The 26,665-nt window shown below is 33.2% G+C and overlaps 1 protein-coding gene across 1 annotated transcript in view; it reads right to left on the bottom strand.

Annotated features, from left to right (window-relative positions):
- The window catches only part of LOC108549470 (tyrosine-protein kinase Drl), a 174,794-nt gene extending 172,316 nt beyond the window's left edge, over positions 1-2,478 (bottom strand). Inside the window, exon 1 of the mRNA XM_017902859.1 lies at positions 2,292-2,478. Coding sequence (XP_017758348.1) covers positions 2,292-2,478 — 187 coding nt within the window. The remainder of the gene's footprint in view (positions 1-2,291) is intronic.
- Positions 2,479-26,665: the final 24,187 nt, after the last annotated feature.

Genomic DNA, 26,665 nt, shown 5'->3' with positions numbered 1-26,665 from the left:
GCTCTTCCATACTTTTATTTCCTCCGCAGTTTCTACCGTTCGTCGCCCGTCGGATCGCGATCTACGAATTCCAATGGCAGGGTCGCGCGCACGTTTCTCGTCTCGTCCGACGGGAGCCGCGTAGACAGGTTAGGTACACGGCCGATCTGAATTTCCTCGGGCGATCGGTGCGTCATCTGTCTGGCTTCACGTATGACTACGCAATTCGATATCTCGCTCGCGACAAGCCCCTTCGAATAAGTGTTCGCGTCTCTACTCGTGTATGCGCATATAACGTGAAGAAGCGAGCGATAAGGCACCTTTAAGGATGGGAAATACGGGAAATATTCTGGATCTGGGATACGTGTGCATCTTAGGAGAAAGGGGTAACGGTTGGAGAAAAACCATTCGGGAATCTGGCTGATGTAATGCACGTCTCGAATGGACTGTCTTTTCCGTGAATATGAATCATACGATATTTTACACTGAACAGTCGGTATTATCGGGCACGCTTCCCACGAGAGCAATTTTAAGCTGTTTAAACGGTTGGATTTGCATTAATATGATTTATATTCGGATTATGATACGAATGTAATTCTTTCATTGCTTTTGAGGTTATATTTCACACGTTTGTTTTGAATATTCATTCCTCCCCTTAATCAAAAATAATGAGGTTTATTCATATTTTTTTAGAAGCGGGTGATTTTGAGGCTTCGTCACCGATATCGTCGCGTGCCTCATACATAACCTCAATTTTCACGAGGCGGTTATACGTTAACAGATGACTATCTGTCTTTCAGAATTGAGTCTATGATTGCTCAAAGCATCGTATTATAAAAACTATGCGAATCGTTTTATATTATATAATATTAATTAATCTTGCATTGAAAACAGGACCTAATTAAAACTGTAATTTTTAATAATTTTGATACATGTATTATATTCACATATCATTCATCTTTTGGTTTGAAAAATTCAGTATTTTTTAGAAACTACCCAAAAATTTCGCAGAAATTGAGATTTTATTATTTAAAAAAGAGTAAATATAGGAGAATTTTATTAACTTTTTACAGCAATTTTTTTTTTTTTTGTAAATAGGATCTATTTAAAACACAAATGGTCTGCTGTAATAGTTGACATAACCAAAGTTAAATATTGAAATTTGTTAAATGCAACAAAAATTGTTAAATTGAGTAAAAATTCAGGAAAGTAAAGTAGTAGAATAAGAAATAAAAGAATTTTCTTAAATAAAAGAATCTTCTTAAATAAAAAAATCTTTTTACATAAAAGAATCTTCTTAAATAAAAGAATCTTCTGAAATAAAAAAATTTCCTTAAATAAAAGAATCTTCATCTTCTTAAATAAAAGAATTTTTTTAACTGAAAGAGTCTTTTTAAATAAAAGAATCTTCTTAAATAACAGTATCTCCTTAAATAAAAATATCTTCTTGAATAAAAGAATCTTCTTAAATAAAAAAATGTCCTTAAATAAAAGAATCTTCTTAAATAAAAGAATTTACATGTTATATTGTACTGATTATTGATCAAATTTTCTTTTTTAGGTTGTTGTGTGTGAAGTATCTATGGCGACTGAGAATGGTGGAGTGGATAACTGTTGGTCTATAAGGAGAGAATTTTATTGCGGATGATGATTTGGCATGTATGGATGATATGGCATATAAAGGTGACTTGTACCGTTACGCACTATCGACCAGTCACGCCGTCGACCAAGGCATTGGCAACTAGATTTATACTGTATTCAAAAGAATACATGAGGGCAGTGCGTCGCTGAAAACATAAGCGTCGCGTAAGTGACAAACTGGCGCCGTTTATTCTCGAGGTTTTTAGTAACTTGTTGACCAATTTGTAATTATTATTATTAATTTATCAATATTTTTTGATTTTTTTATTACTCTAAAAATCAAAGTAAGCATTTCAGGTCTAAATGGAGAATTTTTGTTAGATTTATTTTTACTAATTCTTAAGTAGTAGTGAATAATTAGTATTGGATTCCTATTAGACATTATTTTATTTTATTTCACTATTACAAATTGTATATCAATTTGGAATTGCATTTTTCTAAGTTTACACATGTAGAGAAGAATTGTGACTAATATTTGCAATTTGGCTTCATAAATACAATAAACATGAGCTAGTATTTTTCCATTGAGAAAGAATAGAAAAATAAAATAGTTTATATTTGATTTATATTCAACAGAAATTATAATTTTCAGTCAAATTATAGCAACTGCTATATGCTATGATGCGCGATTCTTTCACGACTGGTTGCCTATCAAATTAGTATTGGGTAACTGATTTCAATGTGGAGAGCAACTGGATGCTTGGTGGTAACTCTAAACCAGTGTGCTATAGACTTTGGTATCCATGGACTAACTCCCAAATGTTGGACAGTTTCATATAATATTCCAACGACTAACTTTGACTGACTGCTGCTGAAGGAATATTTAGCATGACTGAATTCAGAGCTCCTGGAAGTCATGAATGCCTGTTTTAAATATCTCTAGAGGTACATAGAACTCTCTCCCTAAGTGCTATTTCACAACATTTTTTGGTGAAAATACTGATTATTTTATATCCATTTTCACAAAAATGGTATATTGATTGATTTTCATCAAACTTAGGTACTTTTTGGTCATCATATATTTAGAGTATGATATCATTATCTTACTTCTTAAATGACTTTGGTTGGGAGAAAGTGGGCAATATCTAGTTTTAAAACTTTAATAGAATTTTATTAAAATTAAAACTCTTTTATGAATCATTTTTAGTTAACAGTCTGAAAGTAGCAAGTTTGTGATGTCTACACATAAGTCCTAAATATATTGTGATTAACTGAGATTTTAATACATGAGTATCCTCTCTTTATTGACATGTCACCAATTTGGAAATTTAAAAAAATATTAAAGTAAGATGTTCATAAATATGACAATATTAGGATGTATATTGTTATATACATTTAACAAATATTAATAAAACTTGAATATTATCTGACACAATGCATTCTCAAGGTATAGGATGCCCTATAGTGTCCCTAAATTCACACAAGATTTGAATTTTGCGCTATTTGCGCGGTAAAGTGTTGCTAACCTGAAAAAGGGCAATGTGGCAGCTGACAGTTTAGAGTTATTAAAAATAAAGCATTGCATGAACGAACAACGCGTCTTCATTGTCGAGCAATATTTATAATTTTTAATTAAAAACCTGGGTTTTATATCAAAATTACTTCTTGAATGAATTTTGAAACTCCCAATATTCATATATATAATGTATTATAAAATTCATATAGATATAATTATTACTATTATGTTAGTTAATCATGTCATATTGTGATGAATCTATTTTTTAAGAAAATTTTTCCATTTCATCCTTCAAATATTTTTTCTCAAATTTCTTTGGACATATTCAATCTTTATTCTTTCATTTTCTTGCTAATATTCACCTTTGAACTGCCTTAGAAGTGTATATACGGTATCCTGGACCATACAAGCGTGAACAGATTTTCTTCCAATTTTTCTTTCTTAGTATTTTTCTACTGCTTTATTTCTGTGCTTCTATTATCATCCCTCACTTCCAAAATCTTATCTAAAGCCAGTAATTTTATATCTAAAATTGGTTTTGCTTTGTCACTGTCAAATCTATGTTGGACTAACTGTAAATCCCTCTTTTTGTTAAAAAATAAATTAGGATTAAAAAAAATTTGTCTTAATTTTTCATCTATTTTAATATAAACAAAATAGTCAAAGAAAAGTTCATTTGTGTTATGTGAGTTCATTTTAATTTACAGTAAAGTGAAATTAACTATTGTTGTATTATAGACATCTTATTATATCCTCATGAAAGTTGTGATAAGAAAGAAATTTAATAAATGTAATTAACATTGCAAATACTTCAAATTAAAGTAAGGACTATAATATCCACTTCATTTCTATGAATATGTAACCATATGTAATCATCCAATATGTAACCATAATTAAATTACTCGTCCAATTATTAAACAAATTCAAAAAAAAGTCAATAATTAATTTTTGTTACTTGACTTAGCGTTTATTAATTCTGTTCATCACACTTTAACAACATAACCTTTAGCAAAGCCAAATATATTAAAAATATTTAATTACATAACATTTAGGCAACCCTTAATTCAACAAAATTAACCAGTAAATTAAATCAATTAATAATTTATATAATAAAATAAATTTATTATATAAACTAATATAGATATAATATTTATATAAATTAAAAAAAAGGAAGAACATGACATTTATTATATTATTATTTTTACTACGCAACATTATATTTGTTATATACATACATTAAATTCAATAGATACAATTTTCATTAAAAATGTAATATTTTATGAACATTATTTAATTAAAATATATTTAATTATTTAATTACATTTACAAAACATGTATGAATTATAAATAAATAAATAAAATAAATTATATACTAATTATATATAAATAAAATAAAATAAATAAATTATAAATTGTTTTTATAGTTTCTCCCTTTTTTGAAAATAACCTTGAATAATATCTTTTTAATTTCCATGTATAACATAATCTATAGAATCGTTAGCTGTTCACCAGTGCACGAATAAGTCTGACCATAAGCAGACTCTTACTACTGCGGCCTATCCTAAGACATCACGTTTCATTTCCTGCACGTAGTATATTCACCTCTGAAGTTCTCTAATCGATATTTCAAGAAGAAAACTTGAAAGAACGTTATCTTACAAAAACTTTCATAACGCTCTATGATTTATTGCAGAAGTTGAAAACGCAACATGAATGAAGAAAATATTGAACAAAGCTGTATTTACATTACTCCATGTAATGTAACTCAATATGATTATTCAAATTTGAATTATTTATGTAACCATAATTTTTCAATTGCCAAGTAACAAAGTGGACATTTGAGACAAGCAAGAGATTTTAATTATTCTTTTCATTATTGCAGTGGGTTAATAAAATTCTAATTAAATTTTGCACAAGGCAATGTAATTTAAGAATTTAATTAAATTATTATTTAAAAACGTTCAATTTGTAAATTATATCATTAAATTTAAATTATTATTATTCAATAAAATTCTAATTAAATTTTATACAGGTGAATGTAATTTAAAAATTTAATTAAATTTCATATTTATTTTTATTTTCTCAATTTTGGTCAATATCACTTGAATATTATGTACTTAAATACTTGTAATACTAATATTTATGTGAGTACATAATTTATTATTTAACTATATAAAAATATATAAATTTTAAAAAAGAATATTTTAAATTTAATTGTTAGATTATAATTAAATTTGAAAAATTATTCTTAAAAGTACTTCACAAGTTTGATAAAGTATTATACATTATAAATTTATACTTTGCAGTGTTTTTCCAGTTGGAACTAAGTTTTTGTAATTTAATAAATAAATAAATCATGATCCTGGAAATTATGAAAAACCTAAGAAACACAGTATGAAAGTCGATAGTAAATAAGAATATACCAGAAAAATGTTGTCATTCAATATATAGGGTGGACCACATAACATGACTACTTGAATTATTTTCGTTACAACTTAAATTATTACAATCTTTCTGTAACAATTATTACAATTATTTTAATAATGTACAGAAACAACCAATATATTATATATAACAAAATTTGCAGTCAATTTTGAAAATTTATTTAAGAAAAAGTCAGAAAAGGAGGAGTGCACTATGCATAATGCTATGTCAAAATATGTATTAGTATTTGGATTTCAAATAATTACTAACAAGTGTGAACTAATAAAATAAATACAAATACCTTCCAATTATATGTAAAAACAAAATATAATTCTTTTTATTCTTATAATCTAATAAAAATCGATTTCTTTGAGATTTTTTTCTAAGGAAACCATGATACGTTTTCGCATACAGTCTTTACACTCTGATTTACTAATATTTGGAGAATATTTCCAATTTTTATTTCACTAAATTAATGAAAATTTTGAAAGTTATATAGCCTTAAGTAAATCATGTTTTTAAAAACACGTTCGAATGGCTGACATGATTGCGGACGATCTGGTTATCAGAAACGAAAAAACCATAAAGCATCTTAATTAGTACAAATACAGCTATACCACGAACCACCAAAACAGCGAAATTTCGAAAATTAAAAACGTGGCAGCATTTTAAACTTTAAATATCGATTTTCCTTGTGCTTTTCGTCCTTTGAGTGGTAAACAAAAATAGAAAAAAGCATTAGATTTTGAAATCCGTGGTTCACATGATAAAGATGCATCTGATGAAGATTTCCTTTAAATTTCAAGTAGATTGGTTTACTAAAACGCGAGATATCCTGTCAGCCAGATCAAAAAATACGGTTTCGAGATAAACGCGTTTGAAGTTTTCGTTACCCATTGTGTAATGCCTGTACGCCGCACTTTAAACATTTATAACTTCGCCAATTTCACGAATTCAATCAAATCCTTTTACACAGATATTTTCGACAACATAAACTTTCAGAAAATATAAAAAAAAGAAATTGAGTTTTTTAAGCCGGTTTACAAGAATACCCCTTTAATTTAAAATTATGTCATTTTCCTTTCTGCAAATTTTTGGCTAATAAGGTAATCAATTTATTATTAATCATAACATGAGTATGTGTATTACAACTCTTAATTCTAAGAGCTGCCATAAATTCTCATCAAATATCAATGTACCTTATAGCCAGCAAACATCATTGAACTTCAACACAGTGTGTGGCAGTAACTATGAAAGTGGTCTAAGTAAAAATTTCAAAATTTGGAAAGAAACGATTTTATCGTTTATCTCGTGCCGCATTCATTTGCGTTGCAATTTAATAAAATTATTTTTGGCAAAATAGTAAAGAATTAAACTGTTACATTGTAATTAAATTCTTTAATTTGTGATATATCAAGGGCGCGAAATTTAAAATATTAACTACTCTAACTTAACCTAACCAAACCAAACCCTGAATTAGACGAACTTAACCTCTTAGTCACGGCTGAATATTGCATGTGGCTGTTTCTGTACGGCAGAGTTCAAAGCGAATTATGCTAATTAATAATAAACGATACATCACTGCAACGTGTGAAGGACAATGCTGTTCTAAAAAATTATAACGATACGAATCGCCATGTTAAAAAGACCATCTGGTAAATTAAAAGTAAATGATTTAATTATTTCCTTAAATGAAAAGCATCAATTCATACTTGACACTAGCGTATCAAAAATAAAGATTATATATTCTGTCTGTATATTGTTAACTTTTGTAAAACGTTGTGAGGGCAAGAAAAGTGCGAAACGAATCATATGAAAACGATCATGTAATTCAAATGGTGAGCGAGGGCGCCACTAGAGTGAGCCACTGTAATGGCGCGTCGTTCAGGAAGATGGCGTCCGCGAACGCCACTATAATGGCGCATCGTGCCTAAGAGGTTAATTCTTTGAATAAGAAAGTGTGCTAAAAAAAAAAAAAAAAAAAAAAAGGGAAAGGAAGAAAGAAGAAATTATGTCGAGATCCTGAAGTATCGTAATTTCTTAGCAAATCTCGAACATCGCAGTCAGGATCCCAATTAACTTGGAATTGGACCTATTTATAACGTGGTGTTCAATATTAGTTCTACATTTCCTGAGTATACGTGTGTATATATATAGTGAAATATTAGTACACGAAGTTAAGACGCTATCGGGTGTAGTAGAGGGTAAGCGTGGTAAGAAGATTAAGCAACTTTCTACTCTGCGGCACGATCCTCGCGAGCGAAAGACTAACAGCAAGTAGAGAAACTGATATGACAGCTCGTCGAATATTAAGCCTAGAATTAAGCTAATCGAATTAATTTGCTGGCCTGTCATTCCGTCGCAACGCATTCGACCGCCAAAGTATCAGCTTAAATATCCCCTTTGTTCGTTTGGCGCTTGCTCTCAGGGCTGAAATCAGCGCAGATGTTACAACGATGCACCCTCGTCTACACTTAGTCGCCAATGGTGACGAGTGATCTTATAAACGCGACGAAAAGGGGGACAGTGGAACTTTCTGCAGATTTTGTGTACGATTCGGATGGTTATTGAACTATTTTATTGTATTTTATTTATTTTACTTCATTTATTTATTATTCTATGTATTTATTTATTTTAATTTATTTATTATTTTTGATTTATTATATTTATTCATTTTATTTCACTTATTTATTATTTATTATCATATTTATTTATTTATTATTGTAATTTACTGTATTTTTATTGTTATTATATTTTTCATTGTATTTTATTATTGTATTTATTATTGTATTATGGTGTCCTTTATTTCGTAACTGTATTATTATGTTATATTGTGCCATAATTAATATCGTTATGTAAGAATATGTTTGTATATGATTGATTTGACTATTGAACTGTTTTGTTATATTTTATTTATTTATTTTATTTTCTTCGATGCACCCTTCGTACTATTTTATTGTATAGATTTTGTATACGATTGATATGATTATTGGACTATTTTGTTATATTTTATTTATTTTACTTTATTTATTTATCATTCTATATATTTATTTTATTTCACTTATTTATTTTTCCTTATTCATTATATTTACGTATTTTATTTATTTATTATATTTATTTTTGTCATTAATTTATTGATATTTATTTATAATTGTATTTTACTGTATTTCTTATTGTTATTTTTATTACGTTTTTCATTGCATTTTATTATCATGTTCTTGTATTTCATTACTGTATTATTATGTTATATTGTGTGACAATTAATATCGTTAGATGTAATATAAATAATATAATATAAAGATATCGTAAGAATGTAAGAAGTAATATCGTTATTAAAATAAAGATTAACCTCTTTATCTAAGAAGATAGGAAGCCATAAAGATGTTCCAAGTTTATAATGAAATTTTACTTGGAAAAATTCAACCTAAAGTACTGTAAATGCATTAACACTGTATTTTAATTCTTACTATAAGTGACATGACATGATACAAGTCCACCTATCTTGAGACTACCTCCATAAGCAACCAGCACTATTACCCTAAATCAAATATTGTACAAGTACATTTTTCACGACATTCTGAAGATGACAACTGTACACTGCAACTGCCAAAGATCATATGCAATTCCTCATCTATAAAACATGGTACAAAAATCTGTTCATTCTCCAGTCTAGTGGAATGCAGACAAGAACCAGAGAATTTGTAGATTCTGAAATGCAGAGTGAAAATAGTATACACGCAAACTTCAGATTAAAAACGGCATTCACACGCATCAGCTTAAGAATAACATTCAGGCTCGACTCGAAACCTTGCACATGGTCTCATAGATCTAAGTCATCATTCGTTAAAATAAAGTATAAGTCTGGAAACGTGAGAAAAGTCACGTTTGCATTTGGCTTTACGAGCCAGACCAGTTCCCACTCACAAATGTCCCGTGACAGAAATTTATCTCTGTTGGAAAACAACAGTCTGCAGGTGTAGGTCTCCTGTATTCTATCTCCTCTTTACCCAACGTTCAGCTGATTGCTCGAATATTTTCATTTCCTATCTGCTATAATTTTGTGAAAATCAATGTATTTTTCATGAATTTTCATGAACTCCCTATTATGATCATCCTGCCATTTTAAATATGCGTTCCTCTCATTTAACTAGGTGTTTTTGACCTAACTTTCACTGCTGCAGCGAGTTTGTCTACCCAATATTGGGCCCACTGAGACCATAACTATTCACTGATAGAATTATAATTGTAGCAACACTGAAGCCTATGGATCGGTGAACACTGGATGCACTGTAACTAGGTGTTTTTGACCTAACTTTCACTGCTACAGCGAGTTTGTCTACCCAATATTGGGCCTACTGAGGCCATAACTATTTACTGGTAGAATTATAATTGTAGCAACACTGAAGCCTATGGATCGGTGAACACTGGATGCACTTTGCACCAGTTTTACACTGGACCAGCGAATATAGGAGCAGTTGTACACTTGGATCAAAGAACACTAGAGTAACTGTACACTGAAACAATTATACACTAGGACACTTGTACAGTGAGACAATTATACACTAGGACACTTGTGTAGTGAGACAATTATACACTAGGACACTTGTGTAGTGAGACAATCATACACTGGAACAGTTGTGCATTGAGACAATCATACACTAGGACACTTGTACATTGAGACAATCATACACTAGGACACTTGTGTAGTGAGACAATCATACACTAGAATAGTTGTGCCCTGAGACAATCATATACTAGAACAGTTGTGCCCTGAGACAATCATATACTAGAACAGTTGTGCATTAAGACAATCATACACTAGAGCACTTGTGTAGTGAAACAATCATACACTAGGACACTTATGCAGTGGGACAATCATACATTGGAACAGTTGTGCATTGAAACAACCATACACTAGGACACTTGTGCATTGAGACAATCATATACTAGAACAGTTGTGCATTGAGGCAATCATGTACTAGAACAGTTGTGCAGTAAGACAGTTACACACTGAAACAATTGTATACTATAAACTTCTCCGTCGTGGATCAAGGAAGACACCGTTATGGTCTTCCAATAGCCAGGTCTTTAGGCACAAAACAATTTGACATCGCAATTTTCCTATCTTAAATTTTTCTACAAATTTTTTCTTTTATCATGACTTCTCCTGTCGTGGAACACGAGAATCCGTGAAAACCCTAATTTAACGAAATTAGGCGACAGCACTTAAGACTTGGCTGACAATAGGCCTGAGGGCTCCACGTGGTTCGTAGACGTTGGGATCCTCAGGCCCCAGAGAGGGGATATAAACGGCGAATGGGGTCACCAGCGCACGAGTGGACCCAGCTTATCCCACTTTGAATGAGAGGGTTCCCTCCACCACCGTCTCCGTCTGGGAGGACCTTTCCTTTCTTCAAGGTGACCGATTTGCGGACCAAGGGAACGCCCTCAGTCCAATTAGCCAATAATATTTGTCGAGCTTCCGATTTTCCTAAGACCGATCTTAGGAAAATCGAGAAGGACACTTCGAAACGAAACTTCAAGGAGAACAGTTCGAGCCTTCCAATCGAAACCTCAAAGAGTTCCACGAAAACGTCAAGTTGAGATCGATTCCTATGTCGTTTGACTCCAGCCGAGATCTTCCTTTTGCTCGTGATAATTGAAACAGTTGTCCAATATTAATTTGGTGAGCAACATAACGAGATCGTGAGAGGGACTTATAACATTCAGAATTTCTCTAAAATTTAATCACAACGTGACAAAAATTGTTATAGTTAATCATACAATGGATCATGTACGAGACTAATTGTTCATGTATAGTGAGCTCACTAATAAGCCTTCTGAGGTACACTTACTTGCAGTTAGCAAATTACAAAAGCACCCAGGATCTCTTCCTGAACATCAATATAATCCCAGTACACCCAGCCCAATACCAACAGGTTCCATTCAAAGCCTTTCTGTCCATTCCCCCTAGCGAAACTTCAAATTCCCCATAGCAATGACAAAAATCCCAAAGTCCGTTTTCCAACCCCAAAAAACTCTACACCGGATTACAAACGACACGGCTGCACTATGCAACCATTAAATCCAGGCACACGCGAGGCGTCCACGTTTTATAATTTCATTTAGCCCGAGGCACGCTTTGCAGGGCGAAAGTAGCCGTGGTTCGAGATACGGCCGATGCAAAATCGTCGACATATTTACACGTCGGTTTATCAGGCAGTATCTATCCGGTCAGGAATGCTGCACACGTAGAGGCGTAGTCGGGGTTGCTGCACGTGCGGATGCAAACGGTGGCGCGAAGCCTGAGAGGCGGAGTGGTGGGGAGGACAGCGGAGAGGTGGGAGCGCTCGAGTGCTGGCGCGGTCTGCGAGACGGAGCGGAGTGGGAGACAGCGCGGAGGTGGGGGAGCGCGAGTACCGGAGCGAAGCGCAGTGGTGGGGAGGCCGCGACGTAGTGCAGTCGCACGAGTGCTGGTGCGAAGTCTGCGAGCCGCAGTGGCGGGGAGGCCGGCGACGTGGTGGGGCGTGCGGGTGCGTGGCAGCGTTCCAGCATGGGACGTAGCCTTCGTGCACACCCGGAGAAAATATTTCAAGAAGATATATCTTGGGTGATCCCCCGAGGAACACGTGCAGCTAACTCAGGTGGATTAAGTTCCACGACAGAGGCGAGGGCCTCGAGAGGGCAACAAATGGACACAATCAAGCCCTGGCCTGTTATGAAACGTTTGCCCGCGTTAAGTTACCGAGATTATGGCAACTTGTTGTTGAACCTTCCATTCGTATGCCTTTATCTCGGAGGAGTCTGTTTGTCTTTGCCGACAACAAGAATTTTCTGTTATGAGAGTGGCGCCGAGTCTGAGCTGCTTAACTGACGTGGGGTGGAAATCTTTATCTGGCGAATTAGATGACGCGAAATAAGATATCGTCCTTGTCACCGTGCTTGATTGCTGTTGGAGGGATATACGCGAAAGTATTCAAACGCTTACATTTGTTACGTTTAATATACGTTACATTGAAATATTCGAGACAATGTACTACATACTGAATGAAAAATATACCCACGTCGTGTTAGTAAAATTAAAAAATTAATGAACGATATGTATGGTACTTATAGTACATTTGATGCAGTTACGGACCGTGGTGGCGCTAGTGAGTTTTGTGGAAAACCCTCTTAAGACTGTAGTGAGTAACAATGGGAATCAACATAATATTGAAACTTCTTATTGTTCATTTAATGATGATTTTGATTAATATTTTTGAAACAAATTGTCTTGTTGAATTATTTTTTAATTTTATATGTATAATCTTGAGGGTCTCTTCTTACCAAACACTTCACTATTATTTGAAATATTTGAATTTAAATTGCATGTATACATCATATGTCAGGATAATTGTTTTATAGTGTTCTGTAATTATTGAGATTTTTATTAATATTTGTATGCATTAATTAACTATATAAAGTTATTGTGTACTACATACTGAATGAAAAATTTACCCATGTCGTATTAGTAAAATTAAGAAATGAATGAACGATATGTATGGTACTTATAGTACATTTGATGCAGTTACGGACCGTGGTGGCGCTAGTGAGTTCTGTGGAAAACCCTCTTAAGACTGTAGTGAGTAACAATGGGAATCAACATAATATTGAAACTTCTTATTGTTCATTTAATGATGATTTTGATTAATATTTTTGAAACAAATTGTCTTGTTGAATTATTTTTTAATTTTATTTGTATAATCTTGAGGGTCTCTTCTTACCAAACACTTCACTATTGTTTGAAATATTTGAATTTAAATTGCATGTATACATCATATGTCAGGATAATTGTTTTATATTGTTCTGTAATTATTGAGATTTTTATTAATATTTGTATGCAATAATTAACTATATAAAGTTATTTACAATTTCTTTACAATTTTCAAAATCTTTACAACTTCTTTTTTATCTTTATTATCTATAAAAAATATTTTCAATTTTGAAAGTATCACAATGCAAGTATTTAGGTGACAAGAAATTGATTAATATGATCAAATTAAAAATAAAAAAAAAAAATAATTAAGATACTTCAATGTTAGTATCCAAGCCTTTCTAAAATGACTAGATGAATATCTGTATGAGAGGATGTTGGTTATACCTTGGCTTTAATGCGAAACTTGGCAACACGGAGTGAAGAAGTTTATCTCAGTTTTTAATTTTTATTCCGAGTTTTGCGGCTTATTCTTGTTTCCTGACCTTTTTCTTTTCTCTTCAGTTTCTAGGATAATGCCTGTTTATACAAGTTGATGTCGGGCCAAGGTGAATAGGGAGTGCTAATAACTTCAAACTACACGGTGTATCTCGAACTATGTAAAATATTTTATCATCGTATTATTAAACTGTTATAACTACCGAATTATAAACTCAACTTTCCTATATTTTCTATTCTTTTTTCAAATATCTAGAATTTGTTGAAGAATACTTTTACTCTTATAAAACAAAAGTGCTATAGTTTCGTAAATTAAAAAACTTTTCTTGAATTTTCGAGTCACCCAGTATTTCGTATAACTGTGAATGTAAACTGATATATGACGTGATTAGAAAAATATGAATTTGGTGAAGCTGATTGAAACTGTATTGACTATTGCCAATAAAGTTGTCAAATCAATAAAAATTTATAATTTGTAAATTTTAATAATTTATGGTTATCAGTTATATATTAGTAGTTATATAAATTATCAACTATTATTATTATTAATAAAATTGGATTGGTAATATAAATTTATAACAATTTGCAGTAACACTTGAATTTATTGTAACAAAACATTCTCATTTTCTTGAAAACGTTTCGTAATTGAATTCGTAAGTCTGCTAAACCCCAAGCACTTCAGGTTACCCCATAAATCAGCCCCTCCAAGTTTACCGAAGTATCATCCCCTACAATAGGACTCATTCCTTACGAACCAACGCTTTAGCCACTGCACGAGATCTCCAATTTCATAATTGCTTCTTCTATCACCACCAAAAGAAAAAGGAGGAAAGAAAAATGTGACCAATTACACCACGTCAGACGTACATAAATATTCCATTAATTCAACGAATCAGATCTGTAATAACCTCGACCGTGAAGGAACTCGATTAACCCACGACCCCATCTAGCGAGTCAACCTCGTACTTGAGCAAACATAACCTCATCTAAGGAAATCCGTTCAACCCAATACAATGTCAATTAATTTCAATGAACCTCTCTATTATGTCCAACTGTTACATGGTAACTGTTACGAAGATGACAGATTCGTCAGATGAGTGACAATTAACCGTTTGCGTCCCAAGCAGCGCGATCGCGCTCTTCAGATTTTTTGTCGAAAAATCCCAGTACATTCGAGCGCTATGCACATCTGACGGTGCTATTGTCACGGTGCGTCAGGGTACAAACAGTCGTAACTCTCGGGTTCAAATTCAGACTAGTACTGGTTTATTTTGCTGTAGGCTTGGGTATTTATAACAGTTTTGGCTGGAGGAGAGGTTATTGATATTACTGTGCCATGGGTCCAAGGGATGGCTATCTTGTACTCTGCGTTGCTGAAAAGAAGTCATCTCGTTCGGTTGCGGGGCAAGAGGGGTATTCCACTAGTACCGCCTATACTCTCGCTAGTAATATCCACTCTTCTATGACACTCCCAAAACTACTATCTCCAAGTTTGGTAACGAGATACGTTAACATAGGCGTAAGATATCCGCGAAAGAAACGTTATCTCAGAGTTAACTTACAACGAATTGGAAGCACTACTACGCCAGGAAATAAACGAAACGCCACCATATGATTGGAAAGGATTTTGTAAACACGTAGAAACACTGGAACACGAATATTGGACGAAAGATGAAATAATAGAAGACGTAACTGAAGACCTAGAATTGGAAATACAAAGCAGTGAGTCGGATAAGAAATCAGATGACAATAGCTCAAAGATTTATAAAGTAAAGGAGTACAAAAGTAATAATAATTAACATCATTTATGAAAATTGATTTAAAATTTAAGATGTATTTTTTATGATAAATTAATTATGTAATTGCATCGTACTAGATAACCGTTTAAAAAATCATACGATACAACATAAATATAAAAAATATGTGTATAGTACATCACGTTTGCTGCATAATGCGATGAAAAGTTAATCAAGATGCTAATTAGTAATTAGTAATTGCAAATAATCATGCGTTCATCGGAAGAATCTGAAGTTAATATGCTTTTGGGACGAGTCTACGCCCTTGCATCTGTTTGTTGCGTCTGTCTCACTTTGTCTCGTTGCTTCGTTCGCTTTCTTTGTCACATGGTGTTCTATGACCGGGCTGATAGGAAGGGATCAGTTCTGCCAATAAGGGAAGCGTTTTACTCTACTTCTGCCATGATGTTAGAATGGTTGGACTGGTGGGGATTCGGTCCTACAAGTTTCTCAGATGACTTCTTTTCAGCAACGCACAGTAGTTACAGTTTCAGTAATTCATTAGGACTGTGTCCAAAGTCTGGGACTACTGGCCGGCTATCTTGTGGTGCGTCACGATGTTTCACAGGGGCAATGTCTGAGGCCCCTGTATGTTTGTCAACTGCGTCACACTATCATTGACTGACAAAATGGCGTGCTCAACTTTGCTGATGCACACACGTCACATAGCACCAACAAGCACTATCGCGCCGATTGGGATTTTTCGACATAAAATTAAACAAGCGCTATCGCGCTGTTCGGGATTTTTCGACCGAGTTAGATCGCGAGATCTATAAGAATCACTTAGTGGATATTACCACGCAAAAATTGTATTGAATAGTATAGTATCGCAGGATTTCCACCTCGTGCAAAGGTAGCTTTAGCTCAGAAAGTCACCGAGGGTTTGAAGGTCAGGTCGGTCAGAAAAAGGCCCTTGGCATGACCATATTTGGTCATGTTGGGATGTTGGGGGAGGTTTTTGGAAAACGTATACATCTTGGAAAAGATATAAAAGAAGGCAAAAGTGGTTAGTGAACAGTTCTTTGGGGACAGTTTTTAGGAAACAGTGATTAGGAGGCAGTTCTTTCAGAAGAATTCTTCAGAGACAGTTCTCTATAGGAGTTCTTGGTTGTGTTTTAGTTGCGAGCCATTAATTTTAACAGACTAAGTTGCCATTGTGTCGTTGAGTTGGGCATAGTCTTAAGTAGGAATCGATATGGATTCGTCGAAGTGATGAATTCGTGTGTTTAATCGTCACTCGCATATTGTTAATTTATTATTATCAATTAATAACTAATTCTATTTACCACCACCAATCCCAGTATCTAGAATAGTATCATCTGACGCTGCGCCGCCTCACAGAGAAAACCCTTAATATATATAATAAGACTCAAACGATTAAGATGACAAATGGTACACAATGTAATAAATATTTTCAAACAACGAGGAATTATAGGTTTATCCAGCAGAGCTTGAAGAATTAAGATTTAACCATTCGCATTCGACGATATTTTGATTAGAGACGAGTAGAAATTCAAAGATTCTCTGCTATAAAGTTGACCACAATACCTCTGTCACCAGTAAATAAGAAATCGTATAATAATTAACACATTGTACAATACCTCGGTGGATCCTCAACACCCATAAATACAAGCTCCTATCCTACCTAAGTATCCCCGTCTAAGGCAGGGTCTGATGGTAGCCTTACTGATGAGTCCACCAGCAGGCCCGGGACCAAATGCATCCCTTCCTCTTCCTATCTTCCCTTCCAGCATCACCACAACACAGGGGATACCTGACCAACCGACTTCAGGTTGTGGAAGTACTATCTTAACGTCTGTGATACTGTAGCACCGCCTGGATGTAGATGAGCTCTACGCGGAGGGGGCAGCGTTGGTATACTTGTGTTGCCCCTTTTCTCAGTGTGCCGAATTCTTACGAGGCACTGACCACTTAGGTGTTGTAATAAAGCGCAGTTTGTCTTGGTTAGATTTACACTTTATTACACGATTACGATTTGTTTATGTGTAATTGGTGTGTGCGCTGTATCGTCTCCGCCTCTGCCGTCTTTCGTCTCCCGTTTTCTGTCTTCTCGTTTTCTCCCAACTACCGTCTTACGTCTTCGAGCTCTAGTTCACGTCTGATGTGTCTTGTCTGAACTCCAAAACCGTCTGATGTTTTCCGTGTCAATTCTCGCTAACGTCATCCGATGTGTTCTGTTCGATTTCTCCAAACCGTCTTACGTCTTCGACTTCTCGCGATCGTCCGATGTTTTGTTTCATAATTTGTGGATTCTCAAGAAGGACGGCGAGGAAATTCTTCCAAGTATTGTTGCCTTCCAAGTATCGCAACAGATACCTTACAGTGCTATATTAACATCTGTGATAGGATTCCTGTTTAGATCATTGAGAGGTGGATGAAGATGATTGGTTACGGCTTTCAATTTTGAACGCAGTAGTGAGAGTGGTCATTATTGTACTGTTCTGAGAGTAATCTAATAGTTGGTGTAATGACGAGGGAGAATTAAATTGATACGTGATGGAAGACCCCCAGAATAGCATAATGAAAGCAAATAACCGTAATTGGAGATAGAGAGAGGGATTTGTAAGACATCTTCGACTGTCAATCAAGTGATTGTAAAGTGAGCCCTCTATTGTGGTCCTGGCCAATTGCAACAGTGAGGGGACACGAAGAAAAGTGTCCAAACTGAAGACACTATAAGTGTTCCGTCCCGGAGAGCGTGTTTAGAATAAGATTTTATAATTAAGGCTTACACTTTTAACAGACCTAACGGTTTATTTTATATTTTATACCGCGACTGCAATTCCGGAGGTTCGATGTGCCTCAACGCCGTTCTAGCGGATTAAGCTTATAAAGGTAAAGCAAAATTAGGAATTTTACTAGTACCTGACGCGACAGATGGGACTCACTTGTGACAGACCCAACGAGCGACGGACGGACGGCACTTATAAATCACGTCATTGACCATCAGAAATCGGCTCCTTGACAGTTTCCTGCTCCTTAGCCAAAGGTCCTTATGTCACACCCTCTGTCCAATTAAAACTCTTTACCTTTCCACCACCAACATCTATTTTACCCAATCGGAACTAAACTGGAGAAAACACCGGACCGAACACGACGAGACAGGACATAGAGCAAAATCGAGAGGTCAGTTCGTCTTCGGCACCGATCCTTCAATCATCTAAATTACACATACAAACGCGTGTTCGAAACGGTACTCTGTTAACGTCTACATTATAACTATTCTACACTTTTCTCTAAATAAACACTCTCTTTTGACCACGCACATTCTGGATCCTTATTATTACAACTAGTCACGCAATATTAATTTGGCGCGTGATAAGCGTGCTTGGAAATCGAAGAGATTCGAAACCGTAGGACGCTACAGTAAGGGATCACAAAGTGATAGGAATTGGCATACCCCCTTTTTCCCCTAGATTCTTCTCATGTTCGTTCTAGAGGTAAGCATCAAGATTTCTTCGTTTCGTTGAATTATTTATTATGTTCTATTAGGTCTGCATTATTTGGTATTATTAATGTTATTATTATTATTATTAATATGTATATTAATTATTAATATTAATATTATGTATATGTGTATATATATAAATTAACATTATATATATTAATGTTAATATAATTGTTATTAGTGGAATACTTTGTGAATGTAGAATTATAAATTAGATAGACCTGCAAAAAGTGAATCTCATTGTCAGTAAGGCAATAAACTCAAAATTGACAATATGTTATTGTTATTGTTATTCTGATGGGCTTCTTGCTTTCAAAAATTACTCCGTGAACGTGGAACAATAGTCGAGTAAAATTTTATTGCGGGAATTTCGTAATTTAATCAAATTTTACTTAAAATTCAAGGGTAAATAAATAAATTTGATAAAAAGCATGTAAGAGCCGAAAAAGATAGGTTATATTGGAAAAAATATCACACTCTGTGCAATACTTCTGTTTCAATTAGAAAAGCTAATTGGAACAGGGGACAAAATGCGTATGATGGCGAGTCCTTGCACCCTGGAGAACCTTAAATTAATCAGACTTAATTTGCAGGCTTGTATACACACACTGTTAGTTCCACATCTGTCATAGTGGCACGTGTCTGCCTGTAGTTGAGAATAATACTCACTATGTAAAAATACTAACCTAATTAAGCTTAAAAAGCATGTGCCATATTTACAGAAAAATAAAAGAATATATAAATATATTAACTTGTATATAAAAATAATTGAATATAAATATATATTCTGACATCTAAAAATATTGTACTGGGTAAAAATAATTCATGACAGACTGTGGTATAGTACTCTTTAATTTTTCGTATTATGAAAATACCTTTTATCAAAGATCCGAATTAATAGCAAATAAAACTTTTTCTTTTGATTTTTTCTAGCTCATAAAAGAAGTGAATAAAGAAATATTTTTGCAAAAAAATACAAAACTTTTCTACCAAGAATTAATATAACAAATATCAAAGCATAAAGGTCAGAATTAAAATAAAATATTCTCTACCCTTTTAATTTTATTTAATTTACAAATAAGAAGCTTAATTTTATAGTAATTAATATTAATCAATAACTTCTAAAAAATTATAGAATTTTATTCAGGATAAATATAATGGTTAGAAGAAAATAGTCCATTAATTAATAGTTCTTAAAAAATTCTTAACTATACTAACAACAACCAACATAACAAATATCAAACCGTAAAAATGATAATTAAATTCTGACTTTATCTGCTTCACAAATAACAAACTTCAATATCTATTAACTCTTTATACTCACCATTTAATCAGGTTCTAAAGATCGACATTAATTAATCTACCAAATTTAAAATTAAAAATAATTCTACGTCTTAATTTGCATATGATTTCTCATTTACCATTTAAAAAATATCGTCGACCCTAAGACAGAAAGTCTTCGAATTACTATTTTCCTGTAACGAAAAAGTCGTCGAGTGCAAAGAGAGTGTTAAATAATCAACAATTGAAACAGAAAATGTACAATTCCATTAACAACAAACACAACACAACCACCACGAAATCACAAAGATCACGCAAGCACCAATCCTACTTTCCACGATAATGTAACACTCGAAATCGAAATAATAACGATAATAAAATACAAAAATGAAATTAATAAAAATAATATTCGAAGGTAAAATAGAATAGTAAAAGCAAGATAAGTAAGAAAGGAAATAAATTTGCAAATCATCCAAGCGTCGATTCCCCATGATACGCCATGATCTTTAGGAAGAGAGACAGAGCCGATGAAATCGCAGCGGAATCCATCAAGCGTTTTACGCAAATTCCCAATAAGTACATACCGATCGGGTCACGGGGCGATCTATCAATTTGGTTCAGAGATCGCGAAAGGAAAAAGCAGGAAAGACGGGGTGGGCCGGCGCTCCTCCCGCGGGACCCCAGACGGCATATGGGCAAAGAGGGTAGAAGCCTGGAAGATGGGTTATGGGTTCCACTCGGCGAGGCCGTCGATAGCTCGCCTCTTCTGCCAGTGCTAAGTAGAAAATCATGTCTGCCGTATGAACGGGCAGCCACCGCTGGCACTCGCCGCGGACTGCTAATGTCGAGGGAGTGGCTGCATCTTAAATGTATGCCGGGGCCAAGTTGGACGATTCCGATGCATTTCTCGAAGTTAGAGCTCGGCCAGCGCGAACGCGACCCGTTTAATTCGGATTAGCAATTCCGATTGACGCTGCGCCATGAATGGGTATGATCTACCGAACGTTGTCTTACTTGTGCATCGTAGATGGCGCGCAGGAGTCGCTGATGTGCATTTCTTCCACTCACTGGCGCGTTCGCTCGTGTTTCATTACGCGCGGAACGGTTGATTTCCGAATGAAATTACGGGTTGTACGTACAAAGTCGAAAGTCGATAATGCAGCAGCCGATGTTATCGTAATATAAGCTTGGTGTATCGTTGAAGGTGATACCTATTACAGCGGTCGCGAGTATAGCCCGCTTAATTGTCGCGAGTCTTGCCCGCTTAATTGTCACGAACTTTGCCCGCTTAACTGTCGAGAGAGTCTTGCCCGCTTAACTGTCACGAGCTTTGACAACTTAACTGTCGCGAGTCTTGCCCATTTAGTTGTCGCGAATTTTTCCCGCTTAACTGTCGCGAGTCTTGCCCGCTTAATTGACGCGAGTCTTACCCGTTTAGTTGTCGCGAATTGTGCCCGCTTAATTGTCGCGAGTCATGTCCGCTTAACTGTCCCGAGCCTTGCCCGTTTAGTTGTTGCGAGTCTTGTCCGCTTAACTATCGCGAGTCTTACCCGCTTAACTGTCACGAGCTTTGCCAACTTAACTGTCGCGAGTCTTGCCCATTTAGTTGTCGCGAATTTTGCCCGCTTAACTGTCGCGAGTCTTGCCCGCTTAATTGACGCGAGTCTTGCCCGTTTAGTTGTCGCGAATTGTGCCCGCTTAATTGTCGCGAGTCATGTCCGTTTAACTGTCCAGAGCCTTGTCCGTTTAGTTGTCGCGAATTTTGCCCGCTTAATTGTCGCGAGTCTTACCCGCTTAACTGTCACGAGCTTTGCCAACTTAACTGTCGCGAGTCTTGCCCATTTAGTTGTCGCGAATTGTGCCCGCTTAATTGTCGCGAGTCATGTCCGTTTAACTGTCCAGAGCCTTGCCCGTTTAGTTATCGGGAAATTTGTCCGCTTAATTGTCGCCGGTCATGTCCGCTTAATTGTCCCGAGTCATGCCCGATTAATTGTCACGAACTTCGCCCGCTTAACTGTCGCGAGACTCTTACCCGCTTAACTGTCACGAGCTTTGCCAACTTAACTGTCGTGAGCCTTGCCCGCTTAACGGTCGCGAGTCTTTCCCGCTTAATTGACGCGAGTCTTACCCATTTAGTTGTCGCGAATTGTGCCCGCTTAATTGTCGCGAGTCATGTCCGTTTAACTGTCCAGAGCCTTGCCCGTTTAGTTGTCGCGAATTTTACCCCCATAATTATCGCCGGTCATGTCCGCTTAATTGTCGCGAACCTTGCTCCTTTATTTGTCGCGAGTCATACCCGCTTAATTATCGCAAGTTTTGACAGCTTAATTGTCGCGAGCCTTGCCCGCTTATCTGCCACAAGCTTTTCCCGCTTAATCGTCGCATGCATTTTCCGATTAATAGGGTCTCCTACTACTTTACTTGATTTTTTCTTTTTGATAACTTCGAAAAAATGTTGAAACGAATCGTTAAGTCCTTACGATTTAAAATTTACAGGGTTCGTTTGATCAGTATTGGACTGCATGTGATGCAGCTTTTGGTGGGAAAGATTGAAAATTGTCGGTGTTACGGGCCGTTGCCCGATGGGCCTCTGAAAAATCCGTTATCGATGGGTATCCGTAACTCAGGCTCTTCCTGTTATTCAAAATAAAAAGGATTCCTGTCGAATGCGAGTGCAGCTATGACTGGCGCTAGAAAAGGCAAAAAATATCGGTAAATAAAGAAATGGCGGCACTCTGAGCGTATCTTATCGATTTTTTTCACTCTCTTTTCAAACGTACGAGTATGAAAAGGATAGAAGAAACGCAAATTCTTTGATAATTCTAGTAGAGATGGTAGCTGCGGACATACTGAATAGCTGTGCAAAATTTTTTGTTAATCTGACAAACATTTTTTGAGAAATCACGGACACAGTTTTGAAAAACACAGTTTCCAGAAATACATGTTTAAAGTTTCACGTTCCTATAATAATATTGGTCAGCCACCTATATAAAAGCTTAAATTTCTAAATTCTGATTTAGAAAAAAAAAATTTAATTGATTATAAATATCATTTATTTAATGTCAAATATAAACTAATTTTTTTCTTCATAATAGACTAAGTTTTAGTTTTGGCAATTATTATAAAAATAAAATAGTTGTGAAACAATATTTATATACCTTTTCTAATTTTTTGCATATAAATGATAGTAACCTGATATATTATTCCCAATTTTGAGAAAGAAAACCACTAGTCATAGGAACTGGTTTGACTCCAGTCTGACAATTCCTTGATCTTACTACTTAGAATTTCAGTAGTATATACATAATGCGACATTTACTTCACTTCTCCATAATATTTTCAATAATTTATAATACTAACCTAAATCAGTAATTTTCATAAAACATATTTTCATATACCTAAACATATTTATAACATGTCTAATTATGTTCTAGAAATTTTTCACCATAATTTTTGTCTATCTAACATGAAAAGTTTTAAATTTCTTAATCAAAAAATAAAAATTAAATTCTGATTAAGAAAAAAAGAGGACAAAAATTTAATTTACTACAAATATTTATTTAATGTCAAATATAAACTAATTTTTTCTTCATAATAGACTAATTGTAAGTTTTGGTTTTAGCAATTATTATAAAAATAAAATAGTTGTGAAACGATATTTATATACCTTTTCTAATTTTTTGCATGTAAATGATAGTAACCTGATATATTATTCCCAATTTTGAGAAAGAAAACCACTACTCATAGGAACTGGTTTGACTCCAGCCTGACAATTCCTTGATCTTACTACTTAGAATTTCAGTAGTGCATACATAATGCGACATTTACTTCACTTCTCCACAAATTTGCAATAATCTATAATACTAACCTAAATCAGTAATTTTCATGAAACATATTTTCATATACCTAAACATATTTATAACACGTCTAATTATGTTCTAGAAATTTTTCACCATAATTTTGTCTATCTAACATGAAAAGTTTTAAATTTCTTAATCAAAAAATAAAAATTAAATTCTGATTAAGAAAAAAAGAGGACAAAAATTTAATTTACTACAAATATTTATTTAATGTCAAATATAAACTAATTTTTTCTTCATAATAGACTAATTGTAAGTTTTGGTTTTAGCAATTATTATAAAAATAAAATAGTTGTGAAACGATATTTATATACCTTTTCTAATTTTTTGCATGTAAATGATAGTAACCTGATATATTATTCCCAATTTTGAGAAAGAAAACCACTACTCATAGGAACTGGTTTGACTCCAGCCTGACAATTCCTTGATCTTACTACTTAGAATTTCAGTAGTGCATACATAATGCGACATTTACTTCACTTCTCCACAAATTTGCAATAATCTATAATACTAACCTAAATCAGTAATTTTCATGAAACATATTTTCATATACCTAAACATTGTTATAACATTTTTCATACACACATACATTTATAACATTTCTATATTTATTTCTTTATTCTTTTATCTTATTATATTTCTTTATTCCTTTTATTTTATTAATTTATTAATTTATTCTTTATTCATTTTCTATATTCTGATATTCCTAATATATTTTCAAATGGTATTGCAGTCTACTTATTTAAAATAAAGAAGTATTATTCATTTCACCAACTATGCTTCATTTCAGGCGCTATTTTAAATTGTATTATCAGAAACGAACGTTATGACATTATAACATAACATATGTCCTGAACTTTTAATTTAAGGTAGCTTTTATCATTGGATAAGTGTATGAATATTAAATAACACTCGACGATTTTATATTCGATAATATAATTTATTTGGTGAAATTAAGTTTCAATACTACCCCCTTAATTGAATGGCTTTTCAGCTCGTTTAATTGACTTCATTTGTGTCGCAATTACAAAATGTCTGACGCAAGCAACGTTGCGAAATTGATGAAACAGTTGAAGACCAAAATTAAATATAACACCCCAAATGCTGTAAAAAGAAGAATAAATATACATTTCAATTTATTATTCTAAAATAAATATTTAGTTCACACTGATTGATAATGAGCACAAATATAGTTAAAAACAGTGATATTCAGTATGAAATAATAAATTAATTTAGCAACGCAAATTTGATTTATGGATAATAATGAAACATTAATAATACAAATATCAGAAATAATTATTAATAATTATTAATAATTAATTGTGCTAATTCCTGAATTATTATTGCATTATTTATTATTGCAAACGGAACTAATAATAAATATAATTAAAAACCAGTAACTTTTACTCGTAAATAATACATTAATTTAAGTCCATAATTTTACTTTGCAATTACTGCATTCATTATTGCAAACTGAATATTTTATCAATACCTGACTGCCATAATGACAATATCATAATAAATATCATAATAATAAATGATAATAAATATAATTAAAAAAGAACAATTTTCATTAAGAAACAGTAAAGTAATTTAACTCTATTAACCTATTAATTCTTAAATTATTACATAAATTGTACATTAAACTATACTATAGAATAAGTCTTCACTAACATAAAATTATACAGTAATAAAATTTATATTAAATTTCAACAAAGAAAGTTGGAATTAAATTACAATTTCTTAAAAATTTTAATTTCTAATTTAAAATTTTTAAATATAGATTTATATAATTTATTCCTTGATATACTTAAACATCATTCAGCTAATAAGTGGAAATCATTTTCTATAGCTACAGATGATTAAATAGAATAATTAAAAATAAACAATTTTTATTTACAACATGGTTTTATTTCATCAATCACAATCTGATATTATATTATTATATTATTTATGTTATTTTACTATATTTAATTAAGATTATTAAAATCTTATTTTATTTAAAACTTCTGAAACATATTCCTAAATTTGAAAATCCCTAAATTATTTCCAATACTAATTAACTTCCTGACAAAATTTTTGAGAACTAGAAATTTTGTTATTGTACTTATATTACTTTATTATATTTAATTAAGATTATTACACTCTTATTTAATTATATAAATATTCTGGATCATATTCCCAAATTTGAATCCTAATTTTTTCCAACACTGATTAACTTCCTGACCAAATTTTTCAGAACTAGAAATTTTGTTATTATACTTATATTATTTTATTATGTTTAATTAAGATTATTACAATCTCATTTAATTATTTGAAAATTCTGAAACATATTCCCAAATTTGAATATCCCCTAATTTTTTTCAACACTAATTAACTATCTGACAAAATTTTTGGCAGATAGAAATTTTGTTATTCTACTTATATTATTTCATTATATTTAATTAAGATTATTACAATGTTATTTAATTATTTAAAAATTCTGAAACATATTCCCAAATTTGAATTATAATTTTCTCCAACACTAATTAATTTCCTGACCAAATTTTTGAGAATTAGAAATTTTGT

This window comes from Eufriesea mexicana, unplaced genomic scaffold (genome assembly GCF_001483705.2).
Source record: "Eufriesea mexicana isolate 0111107269 unplaced genomic scaffold, ASM148370v2 scaffold2087, whole genome shotgun sequence".
In the NCBI taxonomy this organism is placed as follows: domain Eukaryota; kingdom Metazoa; phylum Arthropoda; class Insecta; order Hymenoptera; family Apidae; genus Eufriesea; species Eufriesea mexicana.
The sequence above is the reverse complement of the archived record's forward strand: the minus strand, read 5'-3'. Positions and strand labels throughout refer to the sequence as shown.